We start from the raw sequence: 13923 nt of genomic DNA, 5'->3' as shown, positions 1-13923 counted from the left end.
CATGGCAAGTGTGTGCTCTGACTAGGTGTTTAACCCCCCCCCCCCCCCTTCCCACCCACACCCCCCCCTGTCAGCGCCAGTGTATCGGGGCTCCGTGCGCTCTCTAACTAGGTGTAAATACTATAACAAGCCTGTAATTAAGTGAGCATGATGAAGTTAATGGAGACCGGCCATTCTGTCCTCTGCACCCATGAATAATCTATCAGGGCAGCTGGAACAGCAGTTAATTTAATCACCACTCGGAGCCCGGGGAAACTTCTTTGTGCGAGTGTAATTGCACAGAATGAATAATTGATTTGACAATCGCAACCCGCAGACTTTCCACCCCGACTCTGGGTCTGGCTGGCTGGCTGGTGGGAAGGGAAGGAGGAGAGCTGAGAGAAGAGAGAGAGAGAGAGAGAGAGAGAGAGAGAGAGAGAGAGAGAGAGAGAGAGAGAGAGAGAGAGAGAGAGAGAGAGAGAGAGAGAGGGAGAAGGTAGGAGGAGGGGGAGGGGGAGGAGAGAGGGTGGGCGAGATGAAGAGAAGGGAAGGAGGGAAGGAGAGGGAGGGAGAGAGATAGAGGAAAGGAAAGATGTAAGCGAAGGGAAGGATCATTGGAGAAAGAGAAGGAGAGGGAGGGAGTGAGTGGGAGGAGAGAAGAGAGAGAGAGAGAGAGAGAGACAACACGAGGTGGAGGAAAGGGGGGAGGAGAGGCGGTTGTGGGTAAATGGAGCATTAGAGGAGCACAGCTAAAGCTCAATTTTATTTTATCAATGCGGCAAAATTACATTATTGCTCACACACGCAATCATACTGACCACATTTAAGACTGAGGTGGAGAGAGGGAGGGAGAGAAGAAAGGCAGCAGATAGATTGAGAGGGGGAAGGAGGGCTAGAGGGAGCGAACGCTGGCATATGAAATGAGTTGGAAGTAGGGATGGGAATTGATTAGATAGATTGATACCGATTCCATTATCGATTCTGCTCATCGGTTCGATTCTTTATCGATTCCCGATACATTTTCTGTGTGGGGGGGAAAAAAAGTAGGCCTACACTGGTTTTCAGCGTCAGTGTAGAATATCTGAACGTAACATTTGAACAGAAATAAAAAATAAATAAAATAAAGTAAATTAAATGTTCCTTTTCTTAAAAGGCGATAACTACACATATGAAATTGAAAAATGAGCTTGTCTGCTTTCTCTGGGAGGGATCCACGTCATTTAAAATGGATGAAATGGGAGAATATTTGTACAGCATTCGTTTTCATTTAGGGTTTCTTAGGCTATAGCTACACAACGAAGGAAACGCAATGGACCTATCGCTAAGCCACGCCCCAAAATAGAAATTGTCCAATCGTATCACAGCAAAAGTCACGACAGGGCAGAAAACTCGGACAAACAACTCGCTAATATCTGATGGTGAAAGGCTTCTAGACAAAATATTCTTGTCATCTTTAAAAAAACATGTCTATTACTTGCTGCCTAATGCCTAGACCTTTGATGCGCACACTTGTTACATGCCACTTTTATAATTGTATTTAGCCTAGCGGTATATAGCAAAAGTCATGCATTGAATGTAACCTCAAGTGCTGAACAGTGTCAAGTGAACCACAATACATGTGGGTGCGTTATAGAAAAACGCACCCAATCGCCGACCACACGACAAAAACGATACTGAAACGCCCTCCCAGCGTTATCATTTCAGCTCACGAATTCGGCGGAGTCGTGTAGCCGCGAGGTGCAGACGTCAGATCACCGCTGTTTCAGCCAAATCCGGCGCCGTGTAGCCCGGAAAAGATCTGCTGCCTGCGTGGCACTAATATTATTAGCCTAGGATATTTACCCTCAGTAATGGACGTGATGCTCACTTAGGAAGCAGTGGTACTCATGCGTAGAGTATGAAAAACATGGTATTCCTGTCATTTTAGCCCATGTTGCGTTGAAAGATGTTTTAACATATTACTGGTGTTTCCACCCTTACTTGAAATGATAATTTTACAGATGTTACAAGTAGCAATGTTTTTTTTGTTTTTTTTTCTGTATTAAAAGACAAGGGGCCGGTTTCACAGACAAGGCTTAAGCCTAGTCCTGGACTAAATCACACTTTCAATGTAAAATCTCCATTGAAGATGCTTTTTAGTCCAGGATTAGGCTTAAGCCTTGTCTGTGAAACCGGCCCAAGGTGTACCGTGTTGGATTACAATCAAAGCCGTGGATCTGTATAAAATGGCCGGACGAGCAGCCTAGCCAAATGTATGACAACTGAAAGAGCAAAAGGAACATAACATTTTCGATATGACAGAATGTTTGTGTGCAGTATCATACATGAGCATCAAACAGCTTTATACATGCTCACACCTGCAACTGCCAAGGCAGGCCTCAGTGGGCCTACTCTGTTCTAGTCTAGGTCCCACAGGGCTAGCTGCAGCATACGGACCCAACACAACAGCTGCTGCCCAGGACCAGATTTTTCTTTTTCTTTGTGAAATGAAGCCACGCTTTGGGCCGTTCCTTCCTAAACTCCGCCATGACTCCTTGTTGCAAGTTTCAGAGTTTGACGTCCTTTTTACAATGCGCAACTGTCAGCGCATGCACAGAACATGCCGGCATCGATAAGAGGAATCGATAACCTCAGAGGCGTACGATTCCGATTAATCTAACAATTCGGAACCGGTTCTCAAATGGAACTGGTTCTCGATTCCCATCCCTAATTGGAAGTCATTGATACAGGACGCCTAATTCTTTGCTAAGAAAGAGAGTGTGTTTTATTATGGGGAACCACTACTGGCAGTAGTGTGTGTGTATTCGGAGAGAGTGTGTGTGTGTGTTTCTATTCTATTAGAGATCTCCTGCCGTGGATGAAATTACCTCCATGTTTAACTCAGTCGCAGCAATCAGGGACAATAATGCAATATAGATGCAGATCAGACGTGCAGACTGCAGTGTTACACGCGTGTGTTGGTGTACGTCAGTGTCTCCTCTCGTGTTGTCAGGTAACGTATGGAGACGTTCGACTGTCTGCTTTCCCATGAGGTTAGAAGAGTACGTACACGCCATGGACACTGGAGTACTGGGACGACCCCGAGAGAGACAGAGAGAGAGAGAGAGAGAGAGAGAGAGAGAGACACACACTCTCAGAGAGAGAGAGAGAGAGAGAGAGAGACACACTCAGAGAGAGAGAGAGAGAGAGAGACACACACTCTCAGAGAGAGAGAGAGACACACACTCTCAGAGAGAGAGAGAGACACACACTCTCAGAGAGAGAGAGAGAGACACACACTCTCAGAGAGAGAGAGAGAGACACACACACTCTCAGAGAGAGAGAGAGAGAGAGACAGAGAGACACACACACACAGAGACACACACAGAGACACACACACACACACACACACCTATAAGAGTGTAGAGAATGTCTCCGCCCTGTAATCTTAGCAGCGTGACCCCTGGGTGTGTAATACAGTAATATGTGGTATTACTGCCCCGGGACCAGAGGATAACACCTTAAACCTATACTTGACAGCAGTGTGTGTGTGTGTGTGTGTGTGTGAGAGATGTCCCAGTCGGCTAATATGCTCACACATAGTTATCCCAGTCTGAGCAAAGACAGTGTGTGTGTGTGTGTGCGTGTGTGCGTGTGTGTATATATATATATATACTGTATATGGACTATCCAGCTGCAGAGGCCTAGTTCTTGAGATGATAATGATGCTAATATTCAAAACGAACGAACGAACACACACGCACACAGGTGCGCACACACACACACACACCATCATCATCATCATCATCATCATCATCATCATCATCGGTGGTCACTTGTAGTGGAGTATGACTGTCCTCCTTCTGGGTCTTTGTGGGTCTTCAGGTGGGCGAACAGGCCGATCCTGGAGCCTCATATTCTGGTGCAGTGTGGGCAGGGGACAGTGTGGGCGGCAGGGGACAGTGTGGGGCAGGGGACAGTGTGGGCGGCAGGGGACAGTGGTGGTGATGGAGGCTTTGGATTGGGTCTTTTTGGTGGAGGCTCTCTCTCTCCTTTCTGAGTCTGCGCTTCTCTTCTGCAGCATGGCGGAGGTCCTCAGTACAGTGCAGCACCCTCCCAGACAAGGGTTCTCCAGGGTCGCCCTATTGGTTGTCCTGTCTTCCCAGGGTCAGCTTTGTAGACCAGGACTTTTGTAGACCAGGACTTTTGTAGACCAGGACCTTTGTAAACCAGGACTTTTGTAGAACAGGACTTTTGTCGACCAGGACTTTTGTCGACCAGAACTTTTGTAGACCAGAACTTTTGTCGACCAGGACTTTTGTAGACCAGAACTTTTGTAGACCAGAACTTTTGTCAACCAGGACTTTTGGCGGTTCTCATAGATCCTTTTTCTCAGTCTTGAGAGAACCCCACTGGCACAGCTGGGGTGGTGGTGTATTTCATCATCAATATTGGCTTCAGATGACAAGCTATGTGAAGTGTTCCACATTTTCCAGTTTGGTGTTGTCGATGGAGATGGTTGGGGGTTTATAGAGGGCGGTGGCTGAATAGAGGATTTGGGTTTTCTTGATGTTGATGGCCAGACCAAGCTGCTTGGATTCTTTAGCAAAATGCTCTGTCGGTCCTTTTCTGAAAGGGCCACCCACACACACACACACACACACACACACACACACACACACACACACCCACCCACCCACACCCACCCACACCCTGAGGTGGACAGGTGACCACACAAAGACACGTCTGAGTGCAACCCTCCAGACAGACAGACAGGCAGACAGGCAGACAGACAGGCAGGCAGGCAGGCAGGCAGAGACAAACAGACAGGCAGACAGACAGACCAGACAGACCAGACAGACCAGACAGACAGACAGACAGACCAGACTGGCGCTGATTTCTCGCAAGCACAAAGAAAGAAAAGAATGAGTATAAAAATACAGAAAAAGGAGGCTACAATCACGTTAGCCCCCCCTCCGCCTCCTTGATCCCCCCCCCATTCCCTCTCTCTCCTGAGTGGTCATCTATTGATTACACGTTATATTTACCTCCGCTCTCTTGCTTTTTTTTCGTTCCCTCGCTCTGGCCCTCACTGACACGCACACATACATACATACATACATATACACACACACACACACACACACACATATATATATATATATATATATATATAAATATGTAATCAAATAAATCAATCTGTCCGCCGCCTGGCCCTTTCTAATCAAGTGACATCAATCAGAGAGGACTGTGGGCCGCGGTGGCGGGAGGCCAACTGAGCGTGCTCAGGAAGGCGTCGGTGGCGTGGCGTCCATTTGGGTCCGGAGGAGGGGAAACATACGCTCCGTCTCCCATTAGGAGAGAAGGGCTATCCTTTCCTCCGCGCGCCCATTACTCCCCCTATGATTTCCACAAATCTGAAACCTGTTTTCAATCAACACAGCCAAACGAGTGGTTGTCGAAGAGAGGGAGAGGGAGAGGGGGTGGGGGGGGGAGAAAGAGAGGGGTATAGTGTGTGTAGGGTGTAGAGAGAGAGAGAGAGAGAGAGAGAGATGGAGGGCCCTTTCCCTTTTTCTCTCAGTGATTGGGGCGATTGGAGCATTTTGCATTCTGTGTGTGTGTGTGTGTGTGTGTGTGTGTATGTGTGTGTGTGTGTGATTGAATCCGTCTCCTAAATTAGGGCTGTCGACTCGAGGAGCTGTGCGTCCTTAACCCAGCCCCCCTCTCCCCCCCCCCCCTCCCCCCCCCCCCTCCCGCCATACCCCACGCCCACCCTCCATCGCCTGGGTGTGTGTTTGTGCGTGTGTGTTTTTACAGAGTGATGGCTACTACTAAACTGTGTGTGTGTGTGCGTGCGTGTCTTAACACAAATGTCTTAACACCCTATCTTTATAAGGGTGGGTGGCAATTCTAACATTCATTGCTAATGTTAATGTGTGTGCGTGTGTGTGTGTGTGTGCGTGTGTGTGTGCGTGTGTGCGTGTGTGTGTGTGTGCGTGTGTGCAGTCTTACGTCTGTCTTCTACCGGCAGTACTTTGGTGACGGCGTGCTCCCAGTCAAAGATGAACCTGTAGTAGCAGAGCTGGGTGTACAGAGCCTTCTCTGAATACTGCAAAGAGACAACACACACACACACACCATTATTATTATTATTATTACAACTACTAGTAGTAGTTACAACACACACACACACACACACACACACATTCTAACACCACCCTCTGCCATCACACAGAAGTAATATGACACCATAGTAATATGACACCATAGTAGTATGACACCATAGTAGTATGACACCATAGTAGTATGACACCATAGTAATATGACACCATAGTAATATGACACCATAGTAATATGACACCATAGTAATATGACACCATAGTAGTATGACACCATAGTACGACGTTCAAACATGCTAATATAGGGTACATTGTCTTCTACAACAGCATGTTTGGATACTGGATTCTGATTGGCTAGCAACAGTGGTAAATACCTCCCTTCAGTTCAGCTCCAACCGCATTTCCAGTATCAATGCGCCTCCCAACCAATCTGATTAAGAACACCTGTGCTGACTCAAGTGAATGTGGCCTCGCCTACAACGCAATCGTTGATCTTGTTTATGGGACTATTATTCTGTGGCGGGAGGATATATGTATTCTGAAACTAAATGATTGTAAATAAATTAATTGAATGTTACAACTGTGTATTTTTTATATTATGTGGTTGTGGTGACTGTTTCCTCCTTAGTCACCGCGACTGTTGAACTGTAAACTTTAGTTGACTCGTGATACCAACACCGACGACTTCTGTACGTTGCAATCATTTGTTTACTTTAATATAAAAACATGATACACTAAAACAGTTTCGCGTGTGGCAACACGGTCAAAGACTGTGTGGTCACCAGTTCAATCAGTAACACCTGTAGCCTACCGGTGAGCTCACCTATATACCTGTGCACTCCTATGTCCTCGCCACTCAGTGGTCAACAGTAAAAATGACATCCAGCACAGACATAATGGCTGCAACACTCCGGCTCCTATTTGTTCATTGGCTAGAGACATTAACAAATACAATCCAAACAACAAAGCCATTATGCAACAACACCATAAATACAGTAGCAAAAAAAAATCATAGTCCATAATGCAGGGCTGTAGTAGCCTACACTCCACTTGTAATCTATCAGGAATGTCCTTTGTAATCCATCAGAAATGTCTTTGGGGTTGAAGATGTTCCACTTTCAGTCCTCTTGAGGCGTCATCTGCCGGATTTTGTGCCGTAGGGATATATCTCCACATTTTCCTGCAGGTCCATCTTGAGTTGGTTCCTCTCCTCTCTCACTCCCTCCAGAATCTCCTGGAGCTGGTCTCTCTCCTCAGTGACAGAAGTCACACTAGAGAGCAGCTTCTCCAGCTCCTCACCATGACTGTACGTTTTCTCAGACAGGAGGAGGTCTCTCTCAGCACACACAAACTCCAGCTCCTCACTCTGTTGTTTAGCCTGCTGTTCTAGAAGAGACTGCTTCTGTATCTTTTCACTCTCAAGTTCAGAGTTCAATTGCTTCTGTTGTCTGAGCTCGTCTTGAATGCAGTGTAAAATATCTTGAGTCACGGCAACCGTCTCTGTATTTTCCTGCAAGTCATTCTTCAACTGGTTTCTCTCACATTGAATGGTTTCCAGTTCCTCTCCAAGATGCTGTATTTGTTGCTGAAATTGGGTTTCTTCGTGTTCCCTCTCAGCCTGCTGTTCTGAGTTCAGATATTGTTGACATTTCAGCTCTGCCTGGACCTGTATGACCATCTCCATATTTTCCTCCAGGTCCATCTTGAGCTGACTCCTCTCGTCTCTCACTCCCTCCAGTATCTTCTGGAGCTGGTCTCTCTCCTCAGTGAGAGAAGTCACACAAGAGAGCAGCTTCTCCAACTCCTCTGCATGATTCTGAGGGCTGTCGATCTTCTCACACTGGAGGTGGTCTCTCTCAGCACGCACAGAATCCAGCTCCTCACTCAACTGAGTAATCTGGTTTTGCAGCTCTGCAAGATGGGATCCATTCTCTGAACTATTTTCATTGTCCAAGCTAGTCTTAATCTGTGTATTCAAGTGTTGTATTTTCTCTTGTAGGTCTCTCTTGAGCTGGGTCCTCTCATCGCTCATATCTGAATGTTGCTCCTCCAGCTGCTCCACTGCAATTCTATTCGCAACCACCGGAGAGCAGTCATTTTGCTCGTTGCAGATTCCTTGGAGGGGTCCACTTATCACCCATCCCAGCCGGGTTTTAAAAGCGTACGGCCCCTCTCCAACACTGTTCACCACCTCCCAGGGTTCCATTAGCCTGGAGGCATTGGTGCCAATCAGCAAATCCACCTGGGTTTGGATGTGAGGGATGCAGATGCCATTCAAATATGACCACTTCGCCACTTCTTCATCTGAGATTATATTAGATGTTGACACAGGCATTTTCTCTTGGGTCAAAACTTCAGGAAGGCTGTAAAACTGTCCATCGTTACAGCCAGCAATCTCCAAACCTTGAAGAATAAAGCTTGAAACTTCCTGATCTGGCGCCATGGTACGCAACTGAACCTTTACTCTCCTTCCAGTCATTTTCAACCTTGTCATCAAGCTTTCAGAGCAGAATGTTGAAGTGCTTCCTGGGTCCAAAAATGCATATGTTTGAATTATTATGTCACCTTTGGAGGACTTAACTTGCACTGGGAGGATTGAGAGAATGCCGTCACTGCTACCGGCTCCTGTATGTCCAGAAAAGGTAGAGACGTGTGTGCGGTCACTTGATTTTTTCTGTAGCCCATCTGTGTCAATTTCCTTTTCCTTGTTTATGTGGAGAACACTTGGATGTTTCTGACCACACACCTTGCAACTCATGCGCCTTTCACAGTGTTTGCTCATATGTCCAGTTTGCAAACAAGCAAAACAAACGCCTTTCTCCTTCAGGAAACGTATCTTCTGTGTGTGTGCTTTCTTTTCCAATTGTGGCATTGCTCCAACCCATGCTCAAGGGAGCAACACAGACACAGATTTGATTTTGTAGTCTTGTACTGTACACTTTGTCTCTTGCTTCTGTCATTGCTTGTAGACTCTGCAACATCACTCTGTTCAGTGTTTACAATAGTTGTAGCATAGGCATTTCCCTTGATCCTTGATGGTGATCTGTTCCTGTCACCAAATGGTTTCTTCTCTACAGGCTTTTCATAGCTACTGTACTGTAAATCTCCAAAAATAGGTTCGGATGCAATTCTCACTTGGCGCTCAACAAAAAGAACAATATCTAAAAACTGAGCTCTGCGCTGATGGCGCTCCCAAAGCTCACACGCCTTTGTTCTCCATTTTTCTTTCAACTTGTAGGGGAGTTTCTGGATCACGGCTCGCATGTTAGCTGGCATGTCAAGTTCATTGATGTATTTCAATTCTTCCATTGCGTTACAGCACTCACGCAAAAGGAGTGAATATGCTTGCAGTCCTTTGACATCCTCAGCCTTCACCAATGGCCAGCCAAGCACCTTGTCCACATATGCAGCGGTAATTTTCAACTCATCCCCAAAATGCTCCTGCAGCAGTTCCATTGCTCTTTCATAACCTCTGTCGGGAGGCATAAGTTGACAACTGCGGACTAGCTCCTGAGGCTGCCCTCTTGTGTACTGCTGTAGGAAGTACAAACAATCACCTTTGTTGTTGGTCTTATTTACCACACAGTGTTGAAATGCTCGGACGAAAGCTCTGTATGACAGAGGATCTCCATGAAACACTGGAATTTCTCTTATTGGAAGGGAATTCATGTTTTGCTGTTGCACCAAGAGCTCCGTTATTTGATTTTGTGATTGAAGTAGACTGTAAATATTGCCGTCCTGGGTGTTAGGAGAAGGTACAACACCACAGTTAGCCTGACCGTGAGAAGATTGAACCTGAATCTTCAGAATCCTGAATCCAGGTTCAGAATCCTGACTGTGTGAAATCTGCATGTGAGGAGATTTTATGACCTGTGCAGCATCCAGAATGTGGGAAGATTCCATGACCTGTCCAGAATCCATCATTTGGTTTGTTGTTCCATGTCTCTTTAACCTTGATGCCTTCTGGTTGGATTGTGAATGAGACTGTAGGCCTATATTTTGCTTTGGCTGCACATGCATGTTTTTCATAATAGTGCTTGGAAATGGATTGAATTCATTGGCCCCAGGATTGAGAGGTGTTTTCCTTTCCTTTGTGTACGATTCTTTAATTGAACTCCCTCCATCAGATTTCATAAACACTGCTAGTTTAGCAGAAGACACTGCAATCTCGGTGTTAAGTTCAAGCTGTTCCTGTTTCCTCCGAAGCTGCTCAGCCTGCTCCTGCAATACATGTTTGTCACGCAAAGCAGCAGCGCGCGTTTCTAGTGCAGCTTTCTCGGCTGCAGCTTCAATGCATTTTAATGAGACTGTAGAAGATCGGCCACTCCTTGAGCTGCCACGGCTCTTCTGTGATCGTTTACTTGAAACCTGCGTTCCCACATTAGAAACACTGTCATAAGGATGCACCTCATCTTCGTCGTCAATTTTGTAGTGATTGACAGCTCCATCAACATCATGAGCATCATTATTGCTTTCCAACCGTTTTGTAACTGCACCAGTCGATTCATTATCCATTTCACATTCCAACCATTTTGTAACCACATCTGTAAACACTTCATGCTTGTCAGCTTCATCGGCTGGCAGCAAAGCTAATAGAGTTGTGTGTGCATTTTGTGCGTCATGGCACATCAGTTTAAACTTGTCAAACTCGCATTTCACTGGTTCTTTACAATCCTTGTTGCTGTTAGACATCAGTTTATTAATAGTCTCCTTTAACTTGTTTGCTTTGTTCAAATGACATTTTCTTTTTGTTTGCAAAGTGTCTATTTTGTCTAGCAAGGTTTTTGTGAGCTGCCTTTTGCGTTTTAAATCCTCTGGGTTCATTTCCACAGGGCTGGCAGTAGCCACGCCCACCAGCTGTGCGTCATCACAATTTTTACTTTGCGCTGTAGCCATTGTTACATTCAGTCATTTGTTTACGCTTTGTTTTCAAACAAATTATCTCCAGCGACTTGGCTACTCACCACTCAACGACAGATTTCAGCTGTGGCAATTCAATCACTCACCCAGAGCTCTGAAACGGGTGGATCTGAAATGGATAGCCTACTGAAGTCGAGTTGTCCACTGGTCCGCTCGGTTCCATTCAAACGGAGGTAAACATCGGCTTAGTTTCCAATTCTTCTTTCTTGAAGCGCAGCACTTCACCAATTAGTCCACTCGCCCAAATGAGCTAGTCTTTGACTTAAATGTGGTGACTGTTTCCTCCTTAGTCACCGCGACTGTTGAACTGTAAACTTTAGTTGACTCGTGATACCAACACCGACGACTTCTGTACGTTGCAATCATTTGTTTACTTTAATATAAAAACATGATACACTAAAACAGTTTCGCGTGTGGCAACACGGTCAAAGACTGTGTGCTCACCAGTTCAATCAGTAACACCTGTAGCCTACCGGTGAGCTCACCTATATACCTGTGCACTCCTATGTCCTCGCCACTCAGTGGTCAACAGTAAAAATGACATCCAGCACAGACATAATGGCTGCAACAGTGGTAGCTTTTGTAGAAAAGCAATTTACCATTCGAGGGCGGGGGTTTGTCATGGCAAATTGCTTACTTTTGGTTCAAAATGCTAATCAGCTCACCTTTTTCCAGGTTGGAAAACCCCCCCCAAAAATACAGTGAGGACCCAATGAAATTCAAGCGGAACCGGGAACAAACACACTGTTAGCCAATGAGAACACAGAATGGTTCACAGTCGGCATCCCCTTAGAGGGAGGTCTGTGTTATACCAGGAGAAAGCTGACAACGCCCTAACCCTGACCCTGGGTACCTCTTAAACCCTTTCATTCTCCTCCCCTCCTCCCCTCGTCCGTCTCTCCTCTCACATCTGTCTCTCCCTCCTCTCTTTAACATAATAAAGCAGGAAACAAATTTGTTTGGTTTGTTAATCTCTGCGGCAATTAACTGTAACCACACGACTGTCTGCCAGAAAAAGAGAGGGAGACAGAGGGAGAGAGAGAGAGAGAACAAGTGTGAGAGACACAGAGAGACAGAGAGAGAGAGAGAGGGAGACAGAGAGAGAGAGAGCAAGAGAGAGAGACAGAGAGAGAGAGAACAAGTGTGTGACACAGAGAGAGAGAGAGAGAGAAAGAGAGAGAGAGAGAGAGAGAGTGGGATCAGCTCTGAAATTACCTCCTTCATAATAGTTTGTTGTGATAAGCCATTGTGAGAGAGGCAGCCGAACAGCAGTTGCTGTCAATTTGATTAGCCATTATCCTGCATGTTTAATTGCAGTGATCGGGTCGCCGTTTCCCTGTTACCCCGGCAGGGCCACGCTACGCCCAACCGCAACAGTGCCGTGTGTGTGTGTGTGTGTGTGTGTGAGGAATATGTTATTATGACGATGCCTTCGTGTAAACATCCTTGATGCCTCTGAATGTGTCTGTGTGTGTGTGTGTGTGTGTGCACGCATGTTTGTGTGTGTGTCGACCTGTGTGTAGTGTGTGTGTGTGTGTGTCTGTCTATCTATGTGTCTACCTGTGTGTAGTGTGAAGAATATGTTATTATGATGATGCATGCATGTGAGCATCCTTGATGCCTCTGAATGTGTGTGTGTGTGTGTGTGTGTGTGTGTGTGCATGTTTGTGTGTGTGTCTACCTGTGTGTCGTGTGTGTGTGTGTGTGTGTGTGTCTATGTATGTCTACCTGTGTGTAGTGTGAGGAATATGTTATTATGATGATGCCTTCGTGTAAGCATCCTTTATGCCTCTGAATGTGTCTGTGTGTGTGTCTACCTGTGTGTAGTGTGTGTGTGTGTGTCTACCTGTGTGTAGTGTGTGTGTGTGTGTCTACCTGTGTGTAGTGTGTGTGTGTGTGTGTGTGTCTACCTGAGTGTAGTGTGTGTGTGTGTGTGTCTACCTGAGTGTAGTGTGTGAGCGTAGATTGTTAAGTTTACGATGCCTGTGCGTAAGTGAGATGTGAGTGTGTCTAATGCCTCTGATTGTGTGTGTACAGTAGCGTGTATCTGTTTGAGCACAGTGTGTGTGTGTGTGTGTGTGTGTGAGAGAGTGTGTGTGTGTGTGTGTTAATGGCCCTCTATGGCTGTCCATGTGGCTCACAGCTGTTGACCCACTCTGCCATGCCTGGTCAACAACCCAGGCATGCATCCCATAGTGGAGCCCCGGTTACCGTTGCCAACGCAGAGCTGGGCAGAGACACAAACAACACACACTTCCTCTCTAAAACAAACCAGCTGTACACACGTACACACACACACACACAAAACAATGAAACACTGATTGAGGGCTTGGCCAGTAGCCTAACAGAAGTTGACTGACAGGTGTCAGAAAGGTGTGGCTCAAATGTTACATGTCGTTATTGAATCTCGAGCCCCTCACACACACACACACACGCACACACGCACACACGCACACACACACGCGTGCGTGCGCCTCGTCATTCGGCTCAGCGCTTTGTTCCTGTACTGACACCATTTCAATTTGCACCACAAATCTGCAGCATTTTCAGCCTGACTGCCTAAGGAGCAAACCAGCTGTGAAATTGCCTCTCTCTCGGGAGCGTAGGACCCCCACCCCCCCGCCACCCCCCCCCCACACACACACCCCACCCCCCTCCCCTAACCCCCCACCTCACACAGCCCTCTCCCTAACTACCCACACTCCTCCATCTGCACACACGGCCATAGGGGAGGTGCATTTCCCTTTACCATGCGAGTGAACCTGAAGAATAAAGGGCAAAACAGAGAGAGAGAGAGAGAGGGGGGGGGAGAGAGAGAGAGAGAGCGAGAGAGAGAGAGAGAGAGAGGGGGCGGAGAGGGAGGGGAGACAGAGAGAGTGAGAGAAATAAAATAAAAGATAAAAAAAAGAGAAAGAAAGAGGGAGAC

General features: G+C 46.5%; 1 protein-coding gene across 1 annotated transcript in view; it reads right to left on the bottom strand.

Moving 5' to 3' along the window:
- pola1 (polymerase (DNA directed), alpha 1) overlaps positions 1-13923 on the bottom strand; it is a gene marked incomplete at both ends in the record, with an annotated part of 67812 nt that overhangs the window by 4289 nt on the left and 49600 nt on the right. Inside the window, 1 exon segment of the mRNA XM_080543619.1 lies at positions 5971-6067. Coding sequence (XP_080399745.1) covers positions 5971-6067 — 97 coding nt within the window.

Source organism: Nansenia antarctica (genome assembly GCF_963989245.1).
Source record: "Nansenia antarctica genome assembly, chromosome: 12".
NCBI classification, from domain to species: Eukaryota; Metazoa; Chordata; class Actinopteri; order Argentiniformes; family Microstomatidae; genus Nansenia; species Nansenia antarctica.
This window is presented reverse-complemented; position numbering and strand designations above follow the sequence as displayed.